Source organism: Mus pahari, chromosome 15, assembly GCF_900095145.1.
Source record: "Mus pahari chromosome 15, PAHARI_EIJ_v1.1, whole genome shotgun sequence".
In the NCBI taxonomy this organism is placed as follows: domain Eukaryota; kingdom Metazoa; phylum Chordata; class Mammalia; order Rodentia; family Muridae; genus Mus; species Mus pahari.
In genome coordinates this window covers 71,211,906-71,237,563 of record NC_034604.1, presented here as the reverse complement: position 1 = coordinate 71,237,563, position 25,658 = coordinate 71,211,906, and the positions used below count along the sequence as shown (strand labels likewise).

The 25,658-nt window shown below is 45.4% G+C and overlaps 1 protein-coding gene across 2 annotated transcripts in view; it reads left to right on the top strand.

The window, feature by feature from the left end:
* Positions 1–25,658, top strand: part of Slc14a2 (solute carrier family 14 member 2) — a 438,498-nt gene that overhangs the window by 358,365 nt on the left and 54,475 nt on the right. Inside the window, exons 4-6 of one of the 2 annotated variants that reach the window (XM_021214198.1) lie at positions 18,319–18,503; positions 20,326–20,506; positions 21,510–21,699. In XM_021214198.1, coding sequence (XP_021069857.1) covers positions 18,330–18,503; positions 20,326–20,506; positions 21,510–21,699 — 545 coding nt within the window. In that variant the 5' untranslated portion in view covers positions 18,319–18,329. Of the gene's footprint in view, positions 1–18,318; positions 18,504–20,325; positions 20,507–20,960; positions 21,149–21,509; positions 21,700–25,658 lie in introns of those variants that run through there. The other variant, XM_021214199.1, reaches the window with a different exon arrangement.

Genomic DNA, 25,658 nt, shown 5'->3' with positions numbered 1-25,658 from the left:
TTTGGGTATTCCAGTTCACCACTCCAAGTCAAAAGGATCAAAAAGTCCACCAGACCTTCAGCTCTAAGTGTGAGCCAAGCAAACTTATTGCATGAAATACCAAAGGCCTTGTGACACTCGGAGGTCACAAATGCTAAATGGGGCACTGTGGACAGTGCTCGAAACAGAGCCTGGTGCACAGAGGGTTGGCTGGTGCCAGTCTTTAATAAAAATGTGATCTTAAGCGGGAAGTGTGAGCAGAGTGAGCCCTGGGCATGGAGCATTATGGGGGTGCTATATGTCATCGAGAAGGTGGAGAAAGATGAAGAGAATTGGAGGCTGGGTGAGGTGTCAGGAGCAAAGACTATAGAGAACTGAAGACTCCTTTGTCTATCACATGGACTCATCCATGGGCCAGTGCCTGCCTTACCCTGACCATGAGGCTAGTGTAGAGTCAGTGGTGAAAACTACGGTCACCCTCATTAACCCCACGTTCACCCCACACCTGCCAATTCCTCTTCCTGAGACACTTGAAATGGGGAACCATGAGGTGCATGATCAGAAGATAGAAGAAATTCACTCAGGTTTTCCAAAGAGCTCTCCCTTTGCAACGCATTCCCTTCCCTGTGTGCCTCACTGCAAAAACACTTTTTCCTCACGTGAAGCTCTCCGTTTACTTCCCAGAACAAAACTTTGTTGACACTCCCTGCTGAGAGCCTTGAGCATTTTGACTGAACTCATTCAAATTCCCATCAGCTTAGTCAATTGGTGTGGTATCAAAACCCCATCAGCACCACCAGCCAAGTCCATTAGACACCTGGTCTTCCGAGGTAGATAACTTGTTATCCCCCGCCCCCCCATCCGAAAACAAAATACGAAATCAAGATAAAAATAACTCTTCAATTTAGTTAGCAAGTGACTGGTAAATTCTATCTGAAAAGTACATTTTGTCAAACAGCTTTGATTCCTTTCTGTGCTGAATCCAATGCAACAATCAGCTGTGGGAGAGGCAGCACTGAGCGGCAGTGGCCAGGAGGGGCAGCACTGAGCAGTTGCAAGTGCTAGCTAGGGAAGCAAGGAAGTGAGGTCAGACAGGCTCCTGCCTGCCGCACTCTGCGACCTCAGCCCTCAGAAAACAAAGGCTGGGGTGGAAGAGGCGGGGATCATGAGTTCAAAGCCAACCTGGCCTACAAAATGAGGCCCTGCCTACAATGAAAATAATTGTCAGCATGCCCACTGCTTAATCATCCACAATAACAGTAGAAACTCAAATCTTGTGAAATGCACAACAGGTAACTTTCAATCACAGCTGTTTTGCACATGGAAGAGCATTTTAGGGAATTCATGTTCCCGGGATCCTAACACTGGCCCAGAGCACTGCCAGGGTATCATGTAACATTAAACTATCATGAGTGTGATGTGCTCTTTAAAGGATGCATCCTCTTTTAAAGGAGATCGAAGACCAGTGAGATAGCTCAGCAGGGGAAATGCCTACACCAAGGCTGACCACCTGAGTTCAGTGTCTAGGACCCACAAGGTCAGAGAAGCGACTCCAGAAAGCTGTCCTCTGACCTGCACATGAGAGCCGTGGCACAGGTGCTAGGACATACACTCACACTCAAACACAGATGATTGATAGATGATACATAGATAGATAGATAGATAGATAGATAGATAGATAGATAGATAGATAGATAGATAGATAGATAGAAGTAGTTAAAATGTCTTAATTCAAAAGAGGATAGACGCCAACCCTGTGTCAGCCCAACACAGTGAAACACTGGTGGTATAACTTCATATATTGGCATTTGAAAAGCCATATCGCTTAGAGAAGCAGAAAATAGTCACTCTATTTATGTGGGATTAAGTGGCCCACTCTTGTACAGTTCCACTGGTTAGATTTCTCTACTGGCCCCAGACATTTCTAAAACAGGAATAAGCCGGTTATTTATTACCAGTCACTGGCCACCTACAATTCACTTTTCCAATTTTCTTCTGTTGCCTACACTGTGACACTCTGTCAGTCCCCATGGTTTATTGACTGAGTTCTGGTGTCTAGGAAAAACAGATTACTTCAACAGTGACTTGTGTAGAGGGGCATTTTTTTTTTCTGGGTTCTGCATGCTGAGACTGATGTGTGATCCAACTGGTCCTAACGTCAGAAGAAAGTTGGCCATCTTAACCTGCAGGTCACCATAACCTGCCCCCTCCACAACATGCTTTTGTATGGCACATGACGTTTAACTATTTTCATTGTGCTAAGTAAATATCTAACAATAAACATACAGATTAAATATTCCAAATCATTTTCAGCCAAAATACTCTAAATCATAAAGTCTGTCTCCTTAGAGTCCACAGAAAAGGTACTGCATGGAAGCAATCATAGAAATGCACCAGGTACATCAATAACCAAGAAGCCCATATCTTTGTCTTACACCAAAGGAGCCATGTTGGCGAAAGTCCTAGGCCAAGACCAATGGCTCTACTTAAGTCTGTGATCTACAAACTCTTTGCTCCATAATTCTACCAGAAAAACAGTATTTGGTAATTTTCACTCTAGCTTTACTTTATAAGCTGCCTCATAATGAGCTCATTATCAAAACTGCTTACACAACCCCACAAATTTCTTTCAGTTTTTGGGCTTACATTTGTCTTCTTAAAACATTGTGGATTATCCACTTTAGGGAAATCCTTCTGTACCATGATATTTCGACACTTCCCCAGAATGGTCATCATACAAATATAAGGCTATTAACCAACAGAAAGAATTGATCCAGGCAGTCTGGTCCAGCTCCAGAGAGAGCATAAGCTCAAACCATCCTCTTAACTTTACAGTACTCATCTTGACACATGATAGACAAGAACCATAGGTGACAGATGGCTATCTCAGAGATGCTCCAAGCCAGGACACCGTATATGAAATGCTACTAAGACTTGATCTATTTCTTAGTCTTGAGATAAAAATGATGCTGAATAAGCTGCTGGTTTCTACCCACACCCCATCAGTCCGACTTATATAACTCTTGGGATGAACTCTCTGACACTGGGTTTATAACCCCTCTGTGAGAAAAGCAGGGAGTACCACTGAGGCAAACCAGACTGCACACCCTGCTCAGGAGATTTGACCTCCTGGGGCTCCGGGGATGCATTAAAGGGTCTGAAAAGAAAAATTATATGAACTGGCATGTATTTTCTCAAAATTCCTCCAGATGTCCTAAGACTGGATGGTGGAGAACACACAGATAGCAGATATTTCAACAGCAGAAATGACCATTGTCTGAGTTAAGGTTGCAGCGTTTAGACTGGAGAGAAGCAGGCAGATCCACAAGATTAGTACAGTTGCTCATTAATTAAACTTTACCAAGGTCATCCAGCTAATAGCTAATAGGAAGCAGAGCTAAATATAGATCCCATGCCTCCTCACTCCGCAGGCAGTGATTTTTCTTCTGGTTTGCTGTGTCAAAGAACACCTGGTCCCTCTGGTTTGCCATCCCCCAGGGAGGTAGGTGATCAAGAAGTGCAGAGGACAGCAGCTTGTGGTCTCCAGCAGGGTGATGAAGGACAGCTTCAGAAAGGAAATGGCACTGCCTTTCCAGATTCATCTGTCTTTGCAGCATCCATCTGGGGGCTCCATGACAATCTACCTTCTCAGCATTGAGATAACTTGCTTCCCAGTGACAACAAATGGAGATTCAAGTTGGGTTTATTATTATTATTATTATTATTATTATTATTATTATTATTATTCAAGTCTAGGTCTTAATAAAAACCATAGCCTGTTCAGCTGGAGATGAGGAAGCACCAAGTGTGGAGAAAGGCTCATCTGTCGTTCCCACTTGGAAACTCTCATCTGTCCGTCCTGGATGCTTGAAATCTATATTCCCTTATCCTAAAAAGTGTTGTCCCAACCCGTGCCAGATGCCTTTCTAATTATCCCTTCCTCCCATTCATCTCACAAAGCCCTTCCAGTTCCTTTCTTGGGGCCTCTCAGTCGGGATTCAACATAAAAAAAAAAAAAAAAAAAAAAGCCATTGTAGGTATTATAAGCAGAAATGGATTCTGGGTATTTAAGGGCTTAGCAAATTTGAAATGGGTTTTGGGAAGCCATCACTGATTTACTTCACTTACGTTCCAGCCAATGTAGTAGAGGATGGGAAAATCGGAATCTCCTCCTCTCAACCCCACAGAGCCAGTGAGTGTGTGTGAGATGCAGGGAAATGGCACATGTCCACGACTTTAATGTCACAAGAAAGGAGGCAGGCCAGGCAGAAGCCTTCTGCTTCGTGCCACTCTCTAAGCTTTGCCTAAGGGTCTAGAGTCAGGGCTGGAGAGACACTGAGCCCTAAAGCACGTGCTTCTGAGAGGACCCGGAATTTGGTGCCCCTCACACTCATCAGTGGGCACTGATGCCTGTGAGTCAGCCATCTCTTCTGACCTCTGAAGTCACACAAACACACACATGTATACATACACATACATACATACATACATACATACATACATACACATACACACACATGCACACACACACAGACATGCACACACACACACACACACACACACACACACTAAAGTAAATCATCACACACCAATATTGACAAAAACCTGACTTTCTTCTTACAAGCTATCTAAAGAACTTCAAAGACCCAATCCCAGAGTATTACAATATATCCTAAAAAGAGGGCTGAATAGGCCAAAGAGTCTTTCTACCACAGGAATTTTCCATCTAATACATTTTATGCCATGCCTATGTATCTAGCTACCAGTACAGCAAAGTCAAGGCCACATGGGCTACACTGTCTCAAAATAAAATTTCTTTAAAACAGTATGGCATGGTCCTTTTTCTGGAAAACTATGCCTATCTGTCTACTTCTCATGCTCCTTGGACTATGAACAGAAAGATGTCTGAAAAAAAAAAATCTCCCCAGTGTTCATGGTGGCCAATTCTGAATTCAGAGGACAGCAATGAGTTTCACTCTCTTTGTGTCCTCTGAAGGGCAGACAGGAGAACGAGAACATCACTCCTTGGTGGCCTTCACTGTCACCTTTCCGTTTACATCCCCTAGAATGTCTATGTCTTAAACCCTCAAGTGTCAGCAGAGATGTCATAGATGAGCCATCAGTGGTGCGTGCAACGCTTTGTGTGCAGCCGATCTCCCTAAACCCAAAGATGGATTTCCATCCAATTGGATTGCAGGTTTCCTCCATTTCTGAGATTCCCCATCCTTACTCCCATCTGGAGGTGGAGCTCTCTTAGAGGAAAGTGATTGATCATTGGGTTCTCCCCTCCAAACTCCCAGTGGAATTTCTACTCTCCTTAGTCAACCACTTCAGCCTTGATTGTGAAGGAATTAAGAACATTACCAAAATGACAGTAGAGTCAACCCATAGGAGGAAACACCCTGGGTCTCCATCAGGACTGAAAAATATAGATAAATAGGACACAAGGTCCTTTAATATCCAGTCAAAAGTTCTCTTAAAAGTTAATCTTAGGGTAAGAACATTAAACACCTTTTGACAGACTTCATATTCTGTTTTTCACCGGTCCATACTTTTTACAGTTTCGTTGTGATGGCTGATCTTGCCAGGTCGATTGTACTAAGAAGCATCTAGGAGAGGAATGAAGCGCACCTCTGATGTGTCTGTGAGGGTGTTTCTGGGGACCACCAGATCTTGAGGACTCTAACCTAAAGAATGGCATTACCCACTGATGGGTTCAAATTCTGAGGGTCTATCAGGAGCTTATGGAGCTGTGGGAAGTGGAGTCTGGTTGGAAGATGTAAATTGCAAGAGACTAGTCCTCAGGAGCCGCAGGTTTCCTGGCCCTTCTCACTCTGTTCTGCCTTCCATGCTGTGATGCCAACTTCCCCTTTCCTGTCACAATGCACTGAAACCTTGGAAAGTGTGAGCGGAAATATACCCTTCCTGCTTTCCATTGTCCCTGCCATGTGTCTTGTCTCTACAACACAAAGACTGATGACATGTTCATTCAGAACTGTGAGTGTGGCAATCTTTTGTTTCACAGATGTAGGCTACGCACTGCAGACTCTTTAGCCTCCCCATTTTGGGGCAAATAGACACTGGCGACTACCTCTTAAAATGCCTGTCTACCTTCATCCCCTACCCTCCTCCGTCCACCTGTGGGAAACATTGCAGCAAAGGGGATTCTTCTTGCTCGTTTTCTAATTCCTTCTGATTGGCTCATTTAATCGGTGTTCAGCAAACACTTTTGACTGACTAGTATCCAACTCAGGATTTATTATGGAGAAATCGGTGCTTTAAAAAGATTAGCCTTCCTAAATGTTTATTCTAGCAAATCCTCTCATTAAATCTCTGTAGCTGGAGTCTTTAGAGCTGGTGAACAATCCCAGGAAAAGACGAGATGAGGGTGGTAGACACTTGGTCTTCCACATACTTCCTTATGAGGCAGTTTTCAACATCCCTGCTTTGCAGACCAAGGGGGATCCGAGCCCTCCTCCCTAGCAAGCAGAGGAGCTGACTTTGGCTGCACTCCTGGCCCCATGCTCTTTTGATTCCACTGCTCTGCCTTTCCCAGTGGGTTTGCTCATCAGAGCTCACCCTCCTTTTAGAAAACGTGTGTTCAAATATTTTTAGCACTCAATTTATTTTCAGTGATGTCTAGATTACCTCCACCTTCTCGTAGCCATCGATACTTAAATCTAGACTACTTATCAGTCTTGTCTGAGAGGCTAGATGACAAACACATTGGTAAAGGCCTTTAGAGACCTCCAGAACAGAAACAACCCTTAACTCATAACTACTACACCCAACCCTAACCAGCTTCTTCGAAAAGCTGAAGGAGGCCACTTTGGAAATCTGGTAGAGGCGTAAAGAAGAAGGAGGGACCGGATAAAACTGAAATTCTTAGGTCCCCAGTGCCATTCCTAGTCTTTGATTTCTCCCCCTTTGGGTAAACTTGTCTGGGTATGTCTATTTTGGCACTGAGCTGGTTTTCCCAGGAGCCACGGGGCAGTGGGAGCGAAGACTGACTGTTGCTCTGGTCACCACATTTGGTAGAGAAAGAGTCAGAAGAGAAGAGGTGACTGCCTGCAAAGTCTCAGTGTGAAGGCTGCTGCCCCTTAGAGCAGGAAGCAAGGCTTGGAGACAGTCCTCCGTGCTCCTGTGCAATCCTTCTTAGTCCAGCTCCCTTCCTCCCCAGGATACCCTCCAGCAGCACTCCCAACTCTCAGAAGCGCCTCTCCACTGTCTTTTCCCTCCTGTCTTTTTTAAATTCTTGTCTCTTTGTTCTTTCCTTCCTTATTGACTCTTTCTATAAGCCTCCCATTGCTCCTTCATGTCGATTCTAACTATACTTCTCTCTGCCGCCATGATGGCCCATTCCTATCCAGGTAGGTTCTCTCTCTCTCTCTCTCTCTCTCTCTCTCTCTCTCTCTCTCACACACACACACACACACACACACACACACACACACACACACACATATTCCACAAACTGTATGACTACTAATGATCTTAACTAATGTTTCTCCATCCAAGTTTTCAGCATTCCTCTGATGTTTATAACAATGCTTCATAAAAATCACCGCGCTGGTTAAATGTCTATCAACTTGACACAAACTAGGGTCATCTTAGAAGAAAGCACTTCAATTGAAAAACAAAACAAACAAAAAGACCACCTTCCTATGATTGGTCTGTAGGCAAAGCCTTGGGCAAGACATTTTCTTGATTAATGATTTGTAGGGAGAAGAGCCCAACCCACTGTAGATGGCACACCCTGAGCATGTGGTCCTGGGTTATATGAGAAAGCAAACAGGCTGAGCAAGCCATATGTCAGTAAGCATCACTCCTCCCTCCGTGGTCTCTGCCTTAGTTCCTCCCTCCAGGTTCCAGCCTTGAGTTCCTGCCCTGACTTCCCTCATAGTGGACTGTAACGTGTAAGCCGAATAACCCCTTTCTTCTTCACCAAGCTACTTTAGGTCGGTGTTTTATCTCTACACTAGAAACATCACTAGGACAGTCACCGATTTTGATTCCCCTCCACTTCGGTCCAGAGGACTGTACATCTGTCTTCCTCCGGGCTAAGAATATCAAGAAACCATATGCCTCCTCTCCCTGACTGCATCTGGTTTGCAGTGCAAAGGGAGGCCCATAATGGAATATGTGAATTACTGAGGGAGTCCCATTTCCAAAAGCTACACACTTTATTTCTGAGATTGCATGCCACCTGCCGCTAGCTAGCTTCCTCGGGAGCCTGCTGCTGCTGTGACCCTGAGAAGGCTGTGAGGGAAGCACAATTTAACTTCCATGGGCCATGAGGCATCCTCAAAATGCTGGGGTGTCGCCACCTTGTTTGATCTGGAGACGGAGAATGTAAATAGTCTTTACAGTCATGAACCGTGTTTTTGTTGTGTTTTGGGTTTTGTCGTTGCTAAATGAAATCTGGTTTTGCTTATTTTCTGAATGACTTGACCACTAAACATAAATTCTGGAATCCATGACGATTGCTTCCATGCCTCTCCCTTCATCCCACTTCCTGCCGCTTGGGGTTCTCTCCGCCTCAGTGGCAGCTATCCCAGGTTACACCTCAACATGTGTGAGAAGGAGCCGAGGGATCACCTGGCCCCTTCACATAGATCTTGCTCCTGAGGCGGGGCTGGGGGTCTACCTTTCTACCCTCCCCAGTGAAGCTGATACTCACCTGGAATAAGCAGGCAGGAAAAAAAATATTTGCAGCCAGAACAAAGAAAGACATTAGTCAACCTCTTCAGACTTGATTGCACATTAGTACTACCTGGGGTGCTTTTGAACCCCACCCCACCCCAGTGCCCTGTGTGGGAAGTCAGGATCTCAGGAGCAGAGTACCTGATCATAGTCTTTTGTTGAAGATGTCACGTTGATCAATATTGAGGATTTATTCTCTGAGAGCTTAACATAAGGAGCAGTCATGTCTAGCTGGTGAGCTTCTGTTCTCTTTGATTGGCCAGCAAAAGACATTTGGGAACAGCAGACTCTGTTAAGTTCCATAATTCTATGGCTCCCTTGTATTGCAGGCTACCCAGGTGAGGCCACACACAGTTGGCGTCTTTCCCTGGAGGTCTAATTTTCTCTACCACGGACTTCTGGGTACCTTCGGATCATTATCAGCACCACAACCTCTCCTACTAGTCACCTACTGCGCTTGCCACCAAGGCAGGCTAAGTGGATGATTCAAGATCATCATTGAAAATGCCACCTGGAGCCAATTTTGAAGAACTGTAGGTCTTGTGGGTAAATCCACTGCCTAGGTGGACTCCTGCCAGTGTCATGTCATGCTGAGACACGCTATACAAAGGCAAGGAGGAGGCACAACCACTGGATGCTGTGCTAAGTTAATCAAGACCTGGGGTTCCTGCTGGTACCTAAGGGAAACCTGAGATTTAACACCAAACCATTGGCTGCCTCCCTTAGCTTACCAAACATGACTAATGTCATTATAAAGCACCACCGTGCTTCCTGCAAGAAGACCTCCAGTATTCATGTCTTGGGTGTTCTCTGAATGAAAGGGACCTGGAATGGCACCTGATGAGCATTTCCCAAAGCACCACCTATCCAGGGTCAGCTCACTCTTCTCATGGTACACAGGCATTGCTTTTAAAATACAAACATCTGTGCAGAAGAAAAGATCAATGATTTGAAGGGTGTTTGTTTGTTAGTGTTTTTGTTTTTGTTTTTTTGGCTGGTTGGTTGGTTTTAAAGTAAAAGTAAAGGTGGTACTGTTTTGTGACAGATTTTTCTAAGGGAAGGTGCAAAACATACATACATACACACACACACACCACAATCTACTCATCCCAGAAAGAAAAGGAAATCCATGACACACCAAGTAATGATTTTGACAAACTTCAGTGCAGTGAGCCAGTGTTTTCTTTGTTAATTGGTGTTACCAACAAGAGTGTGAGGGAGGACTTACTTACAACTTACTTACTTACTTACAACTTACTTACTTACAGAGATGACTCCCAAGCAACTTTGTCACTGAGAAGCCCACTCCCACACTATGCTCACAAAAGCTGTGCCCTGGAGAACTCAGGCAGCTCAACAGCCTGAGACACCTCTGCTTTCAGCAGCCCAGCCTCTCAGAATCACCTCCCCAACAGGTTGCTTGCTACTCTTTATCCTGCTGGGGAGTGGCCCTCCAACATCCTGCAAGTTCCTATAAGACCTTTTGATCACCTCCTAAGTCCCTTGGGCCCTCCCCTCTACCCTCGATGGAGTGCTTCAATAGGAAGGAGAACACCAGACAAGTACTTCAGAATGAACAAAGTCCTTGGGTCAAGTAGAGAAAAACTGAGTCCCTGCCTGAGGAAAGGGTTTTGTGCAGGCACAAAGCAAGCTCCTCCATGTTATGAGGAGGAGACAGGTGCTCTTACATGGAATCCAAGGTCACACACTTCAACTACACAAAGTTGGGCTTCAGAAAGCATCAAAACCCCATCTGCCCACAGTCACTGTGTGAGAAACATCTTCAGGGAAGGGTCCAGGGTCCACAGCAAAGGAGCTGATGATGTCATTACAGAGAGAGCCTAGGTTTGAGCATAAGGTCAGTTCAGGTCCTGGGACAACTTCCTATATGACTCCAAGCAAGCACTCTCATTTCTCTAGGCTGTCTCTCTCCAACCACCACCACCCCTACCAATGTGAGGAAGCTGTAGTAGGATGACTTGAGATAACTGCTGTGGGGATGTAAAACCTGCTGCCCCTGAGGATCCAAAAACAGGCCAGGATTTGGACAGTCACAATTTTCCATCTCTGGTGGTTATTTCATTCATTCATTCATTCATTCATTCATTCATTTGGTATACTTGCTATACTTACAACGCTGTGCCGGAAGGAAACTGTTCTCCCTGGCTTCCTATCTGTCTATAAGATACGACATACAAACAGCAATGGCAGAGAGAAAGCCCCATGGGACAGGCACTGTTTTGCCTGTCTCATGGATGAAATGACCAAACAGAGGCTGAGAAGAAATGGGGACCTTTCCCAAGATGACAACTAGTCTGGCTCTACACAACTTCTAAAGTCAATAACATTAACTACCCAAAGCCATCTGGGCACGGCTGAGAGTGCTGGATCGAGGGAAGGAGAGAGAAAAGGAAGGGAGGGAGGGAGGGAGGGAGGGAGGAAGGNACTAGTCTGGCTCTACACAACTTCTAAAGTCAATAACATTAACTACCCAAAGCCATCTGGGCACGGCTGAGAGTGCTGGATCGAGGGAAGGAGAGGAGGGAGGGAGGGAGGGAGGGAGGGAGGAAGGTTCTTTCAAATATCCCCTAAGCAGCACCCAGACCAGAGGAGATCTGGAAGTTCCTATGAGAAGTCAGAGAGGGAAGTTGGCGGTGATGAGCTAGAACACAGGGCAGAGGTCCGGGTGGTAAAGCAAGCGGAGTCTTTCACATCAAAGTAGAGCTGAGCTGGGCCCGGGATGGCATGGCACAGCCCAAAGGAGAACATACGCTAATACAGGCAGGCACACATGGGGAAAACCTGATGGTTTAGTAATTGCCCAGTGCAGTGAGGCATGAGTGTAATACACAGAAAGGGCACTGGGGGTTACCCCACTGTAAAACTGTCACCTAAGAAGGGTACAGCCGGGCTGGTGAGATGGCTCAGCGGTTAAGAGCACCGACTGCTCTTCCAAAGGTCCTGAGTTCAAATCCCAGCAACCACGTGGTGGCTCACAACCATCCGTAACGAAATCTGATGCCCTCTTCTGGAGTGTACAGCTATAGTGTAGTTACATATAATAAATAAATAAATAGATAAATAAATATATATATATATATAAAAAAAGAAGGGTACAGCCACTCTCCACAGATGGCCTTCCAACCTCATTAGTATCCCAGGAGAAGCATCAAGCAGGGTTTGATGGCTTTCCCCTGGGGTCGCAACCAGAGTTCCCCTGCCACCTACAGCACCCCAGCTCAGGGCCTGCAGGAGAAACCAAAAGATAGGCCATAGACCACCCCGTCTCTAAGTCCAGACAGTGGGCAGCTGGCCCAGAAAGGCTATGCTGCATCTGAACCTGTCCCTCCCAACCTGAACCCCTGGCTAGTGAGTTAATCTTTCAGTCCAGATTAGCCTTGGAGGGCTGGAGCTGTCCAGAAAAGCTCAGAGCATCCCTAATAAGCACAGACCCAAACCAGCCTCTTATGCAACCCAATCTGATAGAGGTAGAGCTCTTCCCTGGCCCAGTTATTAAACCGTTCACTGGCTCTACCTGCCTGGTGACCAACCAGATTGGCAGGGTCTGGGGCCTCGTCTAGGGAGCCCAAAGCAAACCAAGAGGGCTGTCCCTGAGAAAGGAAGGCTTAGGATCATCAGCCCTTGATTTCTCTCTGAGTAGGAATGTTTCATGTGTTAGCATGGTAGACAGAACTTGAAACAGAAAGGGTGAAGGTATTGCAGGGGTATGGGGGTGGGCGGAGCTGTGTTAGCCTCAGCGATTCAAGGGTCTCCACTAATTGGGCTATTCGCATTCAAAACAAGCAGCCTCCTGGGACCTGTGGAATCTTAGCCAGTGGAAGAAGTGCTCAAGATGAAAGGGCAGTGGGCACCCGACCCTGGATCCTGAGGCTGTAAAGTTGTATGGCAATCTTCCCTGCGTGGATGCCGAACCGATCCATTCAACACATGTTCTGAATAAGCCACTCATCACTCTTCCTCCTTCAGAGCTTTGGCAACCCCAGAACAGTGTAAATGGAGCATCTGAGACTCAGCCCACAATTATACTTAAACCTAAGAGACCATGATGGGGAGAGAGCACTGACCCTCCAAGGCCAAGCCCAGTCCCACCCAGGTCAGCAGGAATAGACTGGATGGAAACCAGTCTGTCCCCTTTGGCCATGGGGGGTGTGTTTGTAGTTCTGTGCGGAATGAGCCATCTTTTAAAGAAAAAAGGCAAGATAAGACTTCACACTCAGAGCGATAGAGAAGGGGTCACGCTCTCTAAATGCTGGAAAAAGAACCAGGGTCTCTCTTCATCTTTGATTGGGACACCCTCCCCATGTGCCACCAGGGAATTTCCTGGCACAATTGAGAGATTTTTTTTTTCCGGAGTATGATTTGATCTGGAGTGTGAATCTCTTATTTACCCATGAATCCAAGACCTGATGTGAATACTGGACCACTGCGCCTTTAGCTGGGGAAGGGCAAGCTGAGTTTTGCCTTGTACCCTCATACCCTCCCCCCCGGTGCCTAATACACAGTGCCCCTTCCCCACCATTCACACTCAGCTCTTCTTAGACAGGCCTGAGACCTTGCACCTCAAGGCTCTGAATCACAGTAGGTACCCAATAAAAAGGGCTCTTGCAAGAGAACGGAGAAGCCAGTCTGTTTGGGAAGCCTGGCATTATAGAGCTACATGGGCCTGATCCAAATAGCCTCTCTGTCGGTACTTCTGAGGGAGAAGAGAAGGTATGGACCAGCCAAGGAGAGAGAGAACACGCCAGACAGATCATTATGTGTTCTTGGAAGCCAGTTTAATGGACTGGCTGAAAGCAGGGCCGGGAACAGGCTCTGAAGCCCTCAGTCAGGGGCAGAGATCCACAGTCAGCTCTACCAAGCAGCGACTCCTTACGGAAACTTTTGAAAGACTCACTGAGACTCGGAAACACAAATATCACGTGTTTTCTCTCAGATGTAGAATCTAGATTTAAGTATATCCGTGAAAGTAGGAAGGGGAACTACCAGGGGAGAGGAAAAAAGACAAAATATTACATTTTCCTTCATGTGGAACGTGTGTGTGTGTGTGTGTGTGTATGTGTGTGTGTGTGTGTGTGTGTAAAACAGGAAGGCAGAAGGTGGAGTATTTAGAGGGGAGCTGGGGTAGAGGAGAAGATTGGAGTGTGGAAAATACAAGCAAAATATCATGATACACAAGTATGAAACTGTCATAATGAACCTAATTATTTTGTATGTTAAAAAGCGTAAAAGAAAAGAGGGAGGGGAGAAAGAATGGAAGAAGAGAGGAAAATGATTCAACTTGAGAGTGCTTGAAGGAAAATTAAAAACACAGACTGCCTACTGTGTGCCAGGAACTAAGTCAGCACTTTTGTTGTCCTAGGAATCCTAGGTTGCCCTTTAAAGAGGCAATGCGGAGGCCCGCACAGTGTAAGTGGCTAGGGCATGGCCCAAGCATCGGAACCTTCTCTTTACAAGCCCATTGTCTGCCACACATCACACCCCTACCCTCAAGCCAAAATTCCCCACGTTTTAACAAGATAAAACATTCCCATGGCAGAGGAATGCCGTGTTCCCTAGGGGGGGATGCAAGCATGTAGTTCCTGCAGAGGCCATGTGCACTTATGAAATTGAGAGCTGGGTTGAGGGCCTGGAACAAAGCCCGGGGCTCAGAACCAGCTCTGCAGACTTCAGCTCCGTTCCAGCGAAGCAATGAGAGGGGGACAGGGGAGCTCAAGTTGGGAGCCTGATCTACTCTTGACCTCGCTGCAAACATCAGTGCTGTGAGCCTCTGCTTTGTGTAGATACCACGGTTAAAGGGGAGGGTTCTCTGGCAAGTACAGATCACACTGTAGTCGCGTGCAAACATACTGTCGTCTGCTGCTCTGTGGCTTGACTTTCTGGGAGAGCATCGTCTGCGCACAGCAGAGACTTGGGCAGAGAAGAAAGTGCCTTTTGGAGAGTACTTCTCTTACGTAAGCATCAATCAAGATGCATATCATCATTTTTTATTGGCAGAATTTTCTTTCTTTTTTTTTTTTGGTGGTATGAAAAATAATCAATACATATCTTATAGTTGATAGTGTCTTAAAGCCAATAAAATGTAAGGTTTTAAAAAGACCTTACTATTATTATTCTCAGCAAGGGCATTAGTAGATTTCGTATGTGTCTGTCCATATGCAGGGATGGCTCTTATGTCTGGGCATCTGTCTGCCTTGCTATTGTTTCCGTTAAGATTTTTACTTAGTATTACTAAGGGCCCAAGGATGCTGTATCACCTTGAGCCACTAGAGGGGGAAAGAACACTTGGGGACAGATATCTTTGTCCTTGTGCTTTCTCAACTTCTGCTTTCTTCCTAAACCAGCGTGCGTCTCTCTCCACAGCAGTGTGTCCTCTTCTTGGTGGAAACCCACCTGTAGAGTCAGATCAGGGAGAGAACCCTGCTCCAGGCGGACAATACTGTCCACGCAGGCTGAATGTTATGTTTGTAGAACCACATAAAACTCAGCTCTAGTTTAATGAGCTGATCTTGAGAGCATGAACAGGTACTAGTCATGGCCAGGCCTCTACCTGATGCAAATGCAGAGCTGGGGGGAGGGGGGCAGGTAGCCACCCTCTTCTTAAGTCTTTCAGAGACTCCCAAGATCCACCAGGATTCACAAAACTTTCTGGGGAAATGGACTTACTTTTGCTGTCATGTGGAGTTTTGCTTAAAATCCCTCTCTCTTCTTCCCCTTCTTCTTTCCTTCCCTCCAGCCCTTCTTTGTTCCTTTCCTCTTTTCACTTATCATTAATTATTGAATACTTACTTTGTGCTGTGCCAGGAGCCAGAGACACTGAAATAAGGAGAACCAATCACTGTCCTTAAGAATCTTGAGCTCTGGGAGATTAATACAACGTCCCCATATCAGCTATAAGGAAAAATACTGGGCCCCGCTGGCATTTATTTTTACGTAAAACTTTACAAATCTTTGTGGGTCTCAGGAGTCTCCCAAAAGCTGAATAGAGTGGCCACCCTCCAGTTGTGTCTTTTCAGAAGGCAGAACCCCCTTGTCATGAGAGGTGGCTGTTTCCACTCCAAAGTGGGTCTGAGAAGGCTTCTCTGACAAGCTTGAAACAAGCCCCACCAACTAAAGAGTAAAGGACAGGCATACCTTCCAAAACTACAGGCCTGCCTCTACAATGTCACTGTGGTTAGAAGGCACTGTCACCATCCACTAAACAACAGGAGTTCTGTTTAGATCCCAGAGCCATGGGCTGGAGAAGCTTGAACCAAGCTAAATCATGTGGCAGTCCACGACACAGAGCCTTGCTTGTGTGTTAAAGACCTCAGTCTTGATCTGAAGTTATATGAGACTTTTTTGAGGGAGGAGGTTAATAAGATTGGTTGGTTAGGTTTTGTTATATTTAGACAGTCTCTGGCTGGCCTGGTCCTGGTAATCTGACCCAAGCTCAAAGCCACAAGGCTCCTCCTGCCTCAGCCTCCCATGTGCTGGGCTTGCAAGGGTACATACATCACCATGCCTGGCTTCATCACAGGCTTTACGTATAGGAGTGTCTTCGGTGGATTGGGACATTCTATCGAAGCTGCCCTACAGAGAAAGACTTGGAGGATCAAGAGACAAGCAGGCATGTCCAGGTGGTAATGACCAGAGAAGAGGCAGAAGATGATGACAGCTGATAGTGACCGTGAACATGAGAACACTTCTAGGGACAGAATTACTATGTTTGCAGGGTAACAGAGAAGGGAGCAATAAGTCTGACCATAGGTTTTTCTGTGGGATGGGCTAACAGGAGAACTCTTTTGATGAAGGCACCTTTGAAGGGGACCAGGATTTGCAAATGCCGGGGTTTCACTATACAAGCATAAAATAGGGAGGGAGGAAGAAGGGGACCAAAGAGGTAAATGACAAGCCATGATATCTAACTTGGTCACAAAGGAAAGTAATGACAGCTGGCTGTAGAGACAGTGGGTCAGAGGTCTCCAGGGAGTCAAAGAACTGAGTCATGAGGAACCCTTGGGCAACTGAGATGAAAGAATAAGAGGTAGGCACCGGAAGAGAGATCTGACTTTTGAGAGTGCATACAGGAATGATTTCATATCTATGCCTTGACTGTGGCAACTGGTGACTGAAAAGATGGAATGAAAAAGCAACTCCGGAGATAGGAAGCCAGAGAGTGAACAATGGGCATTGAATTTGTGTCAGGAGGAAAATGGCTGCTTGGACCACCTCACAGCTTTAGTAAGGCAAGGACCAGGAAGTCTGTAAGAGCAGTAAGCAGCTAGAGAAAAGGAGATGCTCACGTGAGCCACAGGAAAGATGGCTACTGTGCATGCAAGTAGCCACCAGGAGAGGTGGTCTGGAAGCAGTAGAGGGTGAGAATTCCTCTCAGTGGGTTCAGGAAAGGAAATAACCAGGGAAGTGGTACTGATGCAGACACAGGCAGGTCATCATCCCCTCCAATAGAAGCCTGTGCAGTCCCTGAGTAGCACCTGCAATAGTAAGCATATGGAATGGCAGCTAGCACGCGCGTTAGGGATCTGCACTTTATGTCTTTAAGGTAGGCTTCCTATCACTCAGATGGGGCAACACAGAGCGATGTGGGAAAGGCTAAACCATACTGGGAGGTGCCTGTGTGTGGGTTCAAAGCCACTCTCAGAAGACAGGAAGGTCAATGAAGATGTACATAAGGCAGAGGGTGCCAAACACGAATTGCTAGAATAATTGGATGGGAGAGAGGGGCATAATGTTACCAGAGACATCGAAATGAGACAAGAAACTGGGAGCCAAGCACGCTCCTGGAGCAGGCGATAGACAGCACAAGCCCTGACCTTAACTGTGACAGAGAAAGGAGGCCCACATGGAAGGGGAAGGACCCTCATCCTGGTTGTACACAGCTTCCAGTAGCCCATGCCAGGGCTTTGTACCTCTGTGTCACTGAAGAAGGACAAGAGGAAAGAGACAAGGACAGTCCCAGGGGATACAGGAGAAAGAGTGGGAATTAGACACCAAGTGAAACAACATGACTTCCCTAGCAACCTAGCAACACAAAAAAATGAGTTTCTTTTAGACCCCCCCAACCGGTGCTGGACTCTGTTTGCGTTTACCAAGGTAAAAATAAGTTTCCAACTGACTACCACATTGAGATAGCACAATGGACAACATGAATACTAGGGAAAAATATATAAATGATTAAAAAGAAAAGAGATTGCCTAGGGGGTCAGGAGAATTTTTACACCATAAAAGGACTTTACTCTTGGCACGGAAGAATGGGATACTTTAAAGGTAACACTGTTGAAGATGGAGGATTAGCCTCAACATCCTCTGGTAGCACGGCCTGTAGACACATGAAGGTCCACCTGGGTCTGGGGATATAGCTCATCTGGTAGAGTGTTTCACCAGCATCCTCAAAACACTGGATCATGCCCCTGTCACCTTAGAACCCAAAGCATAGAAATAGGAAGATTGGAAGTCCAAGGCCATGCTTGGCCAAATTCAAGGCCAGCCTGGGTGACATGAAACCATTTATGCCCCTACTTGCCCCTCCAGGTCAGGTGCCATGCCTCCTCATGTGTCTAACCTTAACCAAGTCCCTCATGCACACCCTAATTCATCTTTCCCATTCTCTCTTACTAGTCACATGACAGATGAGTGACCACGCCCTGAAGGAGATGTCTGACAGCAACAGCAGCCCTCTCTTGCCAGAACCTCTTTCCAGCAGATATAAATTGTATGAGTCAGAGCTAAGCAGCCCTACCTGGCCTTCAAGCTCCCAGGATACACACCCAGCCCTTCCCCTGCTGGAAATGCCAGAAGAAAAGGTGAGCTCTGACCCCACTAGGATGCTTCCTAAGTGGGGAGGCAGAGGCCAAGGTGGTGAAAGACCTTTTGAGTGCTGAGACATCTTTATATGTATTTGAGGATCAAATTTTCCATTTCTACAGAAAAAAAAAAGAAAAGAAAAGATGACTTGGGCTTTGACAAATTAGCTCTGTAGATAAATTTGGGAAATATTGTCATTGTAATAAGACTAAGTTTTCCAACCCATGAACCTGGGATATCGTTCCATTTATTTTGGCCTTTATTTCTATCTCAGTGATGTTTTGTTGTTTTCAGTGAGCAACATTTACACATCTTTTGTCAAATTTATCCACAAATACGTTCTACTTTTTGTGGCTATCATGAATAAAAATTGTTTTCTTGATTTTAATTTAAGTTTTTTAAATGCCAGGGCATAAAAATAAATTTGATTTGATCTTCTATAACTTTTCTAAACTTATTTATAGCTCTAGTAAAAAACTTTGCAGATGCCTTAAGAATTTTCTATACAAAAGGGCATGTCATCTGCAAACAGAGATGTGATCTGTGTTTAACCACTTTCTTTACATTTTATTACTTTTGTTTCCTTGCCTTGCCTATTTGCCTGAGCTAGAACACAATGTTGAGTAGCCACGGCAGGAGCAGACATCTGTGTTTTGTGTTTGATCATAGAGAGGGAGCTTTCTAATCTTCCACTGTTACAGGTGGTAAACATAGGTCTTTAGTAGATGTCCTTTATCAAGTTTGGGAATTTTCCATCTTTTTCTAGTTTATTTTAAAAACAGCCACTTTTCAAATGTTCAGAGCTGCCTATCTTATGAGCTACCATACTGAAAAGCACAGCTGTAGAGAAAGAAGTCTTTACCAAGAATATGAAACTGAGGAGCAGATGAAGTGGAATGAGGGAAATAATCCATCATTCTATCTGCTAGCCTCCAGTGGATTCTTGCATTTACTTCAATTATAAATAATGCATTTAGCGAGTCAGATATGTTAGTAGTAACTGAGATTTCCATCCAAGCTGTCATGAACCAGATCGCCCAGGGCTTGGAATTTCATGATGATTTGGAAGTAAGAGTTTGTCTGGTCTGAGCTTGGCTGGGAGCACAGCTCAAAGATGAGGAGGGGCATCAGGACTCAGCAAAATAAGAGAGAGAGCTATTCAACAGCCCCCGGAAGCCATGGTTGATCTTGTGGTGGGCTAGGAATTTGAGATAGCCTTACAGAACTGTCCTGGGTTGGAATGAGGAGGTCCCACATAACCGCCCACCACTTATTTATATCTTATTGCCATTCAATGCATGCTTACCTAGGGACTACAGTTGTTTTTTCAATACTATAATCACTGCATTTCAATATGATTTTCTTTGTTATTTACTTACTTTGTCTTATATATTTCCAAATATTTATTATGGAAAGAAATCTATAGTCACTGCCAAAAGGAATCCATGTCACAAATCATTAAGAAAACCTATTGGGTAGAACCTTTAGTGGTCCTGGGAAGGACAGGTTTACAGTGGGGTACAAACTGCAGTCTCATCTTTGATCTCATGATCCCATATCTCTGTCAAAAACCCTAACCAATGCCCTCTGTTCCCAAATGTCCCTATCAAAAAGACATATCATTTGAAGCCAAGTTTGATAAGTACTCATAATCCCAGCGGTTGGAAGACAGAGTAGGGCGGATGGCAAGCACAAGGCAGCTTACCTGCACCATAAAGAGTTCAAGAACAGCCTGGGCTACAAAGGAAACCCTGTCTCAAAGAAAGAACAATAAGTGAAAAGATATAATATTTGGTCTTTTCTTCTGTCTTTTCCATGAAGGATCTCCGCTCATCGGATGAAGACAGCCACATAGTGAAGATTGAAAAACCCAACGAGAAGAATAAACGGAGAGAAAGCGAGGGGCCCCGCCGGGCTTCTGCAGGCCGGGGAGGCTTCAGTCTCTTCCAAGCCGTGAGCTATCTCACTGGTGACATGAAGGAATGCAAGAACTGGCTGAAAGGTGAGTGTCCAGAGAGGAGCAAGGGACAGGCCAGAAGCCACCTTTCCTCCAGCCTGGACAATGGGGCTGCTCCCTCTCCGCCTTGTGGCGAGGATTGACACGGTGAAGGGAAGCTGAGCTCACCCCAGGTGGTCATGTACCCAATTAGCCTGTCATTGCCTTTTATAATTAATACATTTCATTAATTTCTCGTCCTTTGCCAATCATTCATCCCTGTGTGGAATCGATAGACGGCAAACAAATTAGTAACATACCAGCCATTTCCCAAATAAGACGCATGGCTGTTCCTGCATTTGTCCCGCGGCCATTTATTATGCCTATTATGGGCCAAGAAAAGATCAGCATCACCCTCTCCAAGCTCCAGGGTTCTTTCCTTTCAACCTCTTTCTGAACTTGAATGCTTTAGCAAACACCACACTCTCCCCATCAGTCCCTACTTGTCCCCGCCTCCACTAGCATGGTTGTCCTGGAAACCAAACCATAGGAGGCAGAACGCATGCCCTCTCTCCTACACCTGGCTTCTTCTGGGCCCCAATTCAATAATGATTTTCACAGCTGGGCTCTAACAATTTCTTTTCCAACATCCTTTCTCGAAGCTACTTTCTTTGCTGCTCAGATACCAGCCCTCAACCGAGTCACATGGCACTACACAAAGCTAGAGTTTACCTCCCTCCCCGCCTCTTCCCTTGGACCAATAAATTTCCCATGGAATGCTCCTTGCCAACCAAGCCAATGGCTGGAACTGCTTGAAATTAGTCTCAGCATGGTCCCTCAGTCTGTATGGCAAAAACTACCACCCACTGTAGACCAATTGCTAGACCACTCAGAGCCTTGGGCTGGGTGCCAACACCCACTCCCAGCCCTTTCACACTCCCATCCCAGGCCAGACTGAATAAAGAGAAATACCCTGGCTGGTGCATCCCTGTGCACCTCAGTTACTATGCCAACTAGCAGTCTAATACACAAGCTGTACCGTGCTGATGGCTCTCTCTATGTCTTACAGATAAGCCCCTGGTCCTACAGTTCCTAGACTGGGTCCTTCGGGGAGCAGCACAGGTGATGTTTGTCAACAACCCCATTAGTGGGCTCATCATCTTCATAGGGCTCCTAATCCAGAATCCCTGGTGGACGATTGCTGGGACACTGGGGACAGTGGTTTCAACCTTGGCTGCCCTTGCCTTAAGCCAGGACAGGTAAGTGCTCTCTGCAGGCCTCTCATATGATGTGGCAGACAGGTGAGGTGTTTCATTTAGTGCTCGGCCAACCTTATCCTAGCAGCCACCTAAATGCTCTGTCTATCACTGTGGTTAAACAGCATGACCAAAAGCAACATAGGGAGGTGCAGGGTTACTTACAGTCTATCAACCAGAGAAGTCAGGGCAGGAACCTGGAGGCAAGTGCTGAAGCAGAAGCCACGGAGGAAAACTGCTGCCTGGCTTGCTCTCATGGTTTGTTCAGCCTGATTTCTTACATCATCCAGGACCACATGGTCAGGGTTGGTGTATGCCTTCGGTGAGCTAAGCCCTATGGGCCTGCCGACAGCCCCATCTCATGAGGCATTTTCTCAAGTATGGTTCCTTCTTCTCAGGACAGCTAGTTTGAATAATGTTGAAAATACATACATACATACATAGATACATACATACATATATGATAGATAAATAATAGATGATAGATAGATACATACATACATACATACATACATACATACATACATACATTCATACATACATACATACATAGACACATAAATAGATATGTAGATAGACAGACAGACAGACAGCCTGGGCAGCTGCTCTAGTGTCAATGTTGAGAAGGTCAATAAAGATTGGTACAGAATTAACCTTCCCTAGCTCATGACAACAGCATCATGTTGTGTTTAGCTATGGAGCCTTCTGAAAATACTCCTTCTGAAGGAAGTTACAAACTGCTTTTAGGAGGCAAGGTTAATAAACCATAAAAAGATAGCAATGAAGACTGACAGCCGGACATGTCTGAGCCCTGGGAAGCCTAGAGAGGTGCACATGTTGTACAGTGGGCTGGAGGGGAAAGGCAGGATGATGTGGGAGAGGCAACAAGAATTGGGGAAAGCAAGCAATAAGAAGGAAGCACAGCAGGAATGACTGGTGGGAAATCAAGTTAACATTGATAAACAGAATTTTGTAGAAGCTGACTCTCTCTAGGCTCTGGCGTATGTTCTTCCAGCATTCCCTAAACTTTCCTGATATTCAGAGCTACCTGGGTGTGACTTGAAGAAGAACAGTTCCGTTTCCCTCCCACCCCTCTCACCTCTAAATATCTTCACTCATTGGATCTGATAAAAGAAAACGTTTGCAAGGGCTGATTTTTATTGAGTATTTAATGTATAAGCATATTTTTATGACATTTATATCTACTATTTGAATGCTTATGGTTTCTTTTCTGCCAAGTAAGGTTTACAGACAATGGGAATCATTGGTGTGTTCAGTTTAACAAGGCGCATGCAGACCAAGAAATGAATACTCTTCACAGAGGAAAACCCCACTGTGCCTGAGTCTGTCTCAACAGCACTATAGCCTCTCGTGACAGTCACTGTGACCATCTCTCTGCCTCTCTTTAGACTCCTTCGCTCTTGCCAGAAGATGCCTTGAAATTTTTATCTATAACACTGTGATTATGAGTCATATGTGCTCATCTGTTACGTTTTGGGCAGATACTTTTAGGAACTTATGGTTCAAGAAATTTGGAAAATAAATACTAGATTGTCCCAGATCCTATGCTTTTTCAATCTGGGAGTTCCAGATTATGATCTCCAGTAACATTTTTTTAATCAAACCAGTCAATAAAATACAACTGATGAGAGTAACTTATGCAGCGTGGAGGTAAATATTTTTTGAAAATGTTGTTATATTTGTGGTAGGAAAACTAGATCATACTATAAAATGTATTTCTTTACAATGGGTTTCTCAAGAACAATTTTTGACCATCGTGCCAAGAAATTTGTGACTCTTAACATCATACCCAGAAGCAGCCAATGGATAAAACAGCCATGTTTTTTTAATTGAGGGACAAGGAGGGGCAGACACAAGGTACCCACCTAAGTTACTATGCATGCGTGACAGGACACAGGCTTGGTCTCCCCATGAAGTTCCCTTATGCTCAAAGTCGTGCTGACATTGTCATTGCAGCTGTACAGTGTGTCCCTAGACTTATGGTGGAGCCCATAACAGCAGTACCCAGAGTGTGCTGAGCCATAATCACGTCATGGTTCCTCCGGGACCAGCTAACATTCCATAGTCCACTGAGGCAAACGCATCAGTCAGCTTGTCTCAGAGAGGCTGTGACCACTCCAACCTTAGCGAGCAGGAAAACCTAGAAGTTGTATTCTTGAGTGTGCAGGTCTGGTGAGCTAGTTGATAATATACTCCTATCAGGATTTGGTACCTGCTTCAGCAAACAGGTTGCAGTCTTCTCTCCCATGTACCTGACACTGCAAGGGTGCTGCCACCGCAAGGACTGCTGGCATAGAACTCCTGCCTTACCGCTTATGCTGGCTAGTCAATTTGACACAAGCTAAAGTCTGAGAGGAGGGACCCTCATGGAGAAAATGCCTCCACAAGATCAAATTGTAGGCGGGTCCGTACGGGTCTGTCTTTTCTTAATTAGTGACTGATGGGGGGAAGGCCCTGTTGATTGTGTGTGTTGTCATCTCTGGGCTAGTGGGTTTGGGGTTCTATAATGAAGCAGGCTGAGCAAGCCATGTGGAGCAAGCCAGTAAGCAGCACTCCTCCATGGCCTCTGCATCAACTCCTGCCTCCAGGTTCCTGTCCTGTTTGGGTTCCCATCCTGACTTCCTTTCATGATAAACTGTGATGTGGAAGTGTAAGATGAATAAACCCTTTCCTACCCAAGTTGCTCTTTCGTTGTGGTGTTTCATCACAGCAGTAGAAACCCTAAGACACTGCTTTAGCAATGTTTACTGAAACTGACCTTGAGGTCATTGAGCCCAGTGCTTTCCTCACTCCATAAACTCACACAAGCATGCTCAGCCTAATACCACCACTCTTCCATGTAGAAATCTATGGCTTATAGAGATGAGCTCAAGTCCCAGTCCTAGTCCCAGATGTCCCCCTCAACCATAATGTATTAGCAAACTTACCAAGCTGGTCAAAGAGTCACTTCATAGAATACTGTTTCCACCAGAGGAAACACACACCAGACCTACCTCATCCCCAAAAATACTATGATTAAGAATCAAACAAAGAAACATCAAGCAAAAACCCAACCCCTCAACTTGACCTCTAAAGCCTTATTTAATGCCACCCCCTTGCTAAGCATCACACTTGTCCCCATTTTGCATCTGCAGTTCCTAGTACCTCATATCTCTCTAATCCCACCGTTCCTCCAAATCTTTCTCCTCTGGGATACCCTCCTTACCTAGTCTCCAGAACGTTGAGTACTTACCTTCTGAACAACTGCAGAACATAACCAAACTATACTAGATTATCCTTTGACTTTTTTTTTATTTCTTTTTTTTTTATATAAAACTGCATCTTCTTTATTTTGCATACTTTTAATTTCAGAACAAAATAAAACAAACAAAAAAAAAACCACAATACACAACACCCAACCCTGCTATTCTGTGGGAGGGGATCTTCCTGCCTTAAGGCACAGGACAGGATAGAAGGTTCTTGTAGACATGAGCAGAGCCAGGTGGGTCAGGCCAGTCAGGGCTGCTGGGGGAGCCATGGGGATACTATACAGAGGGCAGGGCTTCCAGGATGGACAATGAGTCTTGCAGGGCAAGTTTATTTCAAAGAGTCTATATTCCATCATACCACCTAAGAATGAGCCAAGCTTCCTCGGAAACATGTAGATATCAAGTTCTCCATTATAGGCTCAAGGTCCTGGATCCTCCATATGAGCATGCGTCTATCCTTCTAAAAACTCCGTCACTATCCAGAGCCAGCAAAGGCTTGGTGTGTGTGCATACCACATAGACACGTAGACATGAAAGTAGAAAGGGGACATGACATGGCTCAGTGGGTCAGAGAACTTACCATGCAAGTCTGATGATGTGAGATCCCAAGGACCCATAAGGGATAGAGTAAGCAACTCCCAAGACTTGTCCTCTGGCGTCCGCATGCATGCCGTGCTGTGTGTATGCTCACAC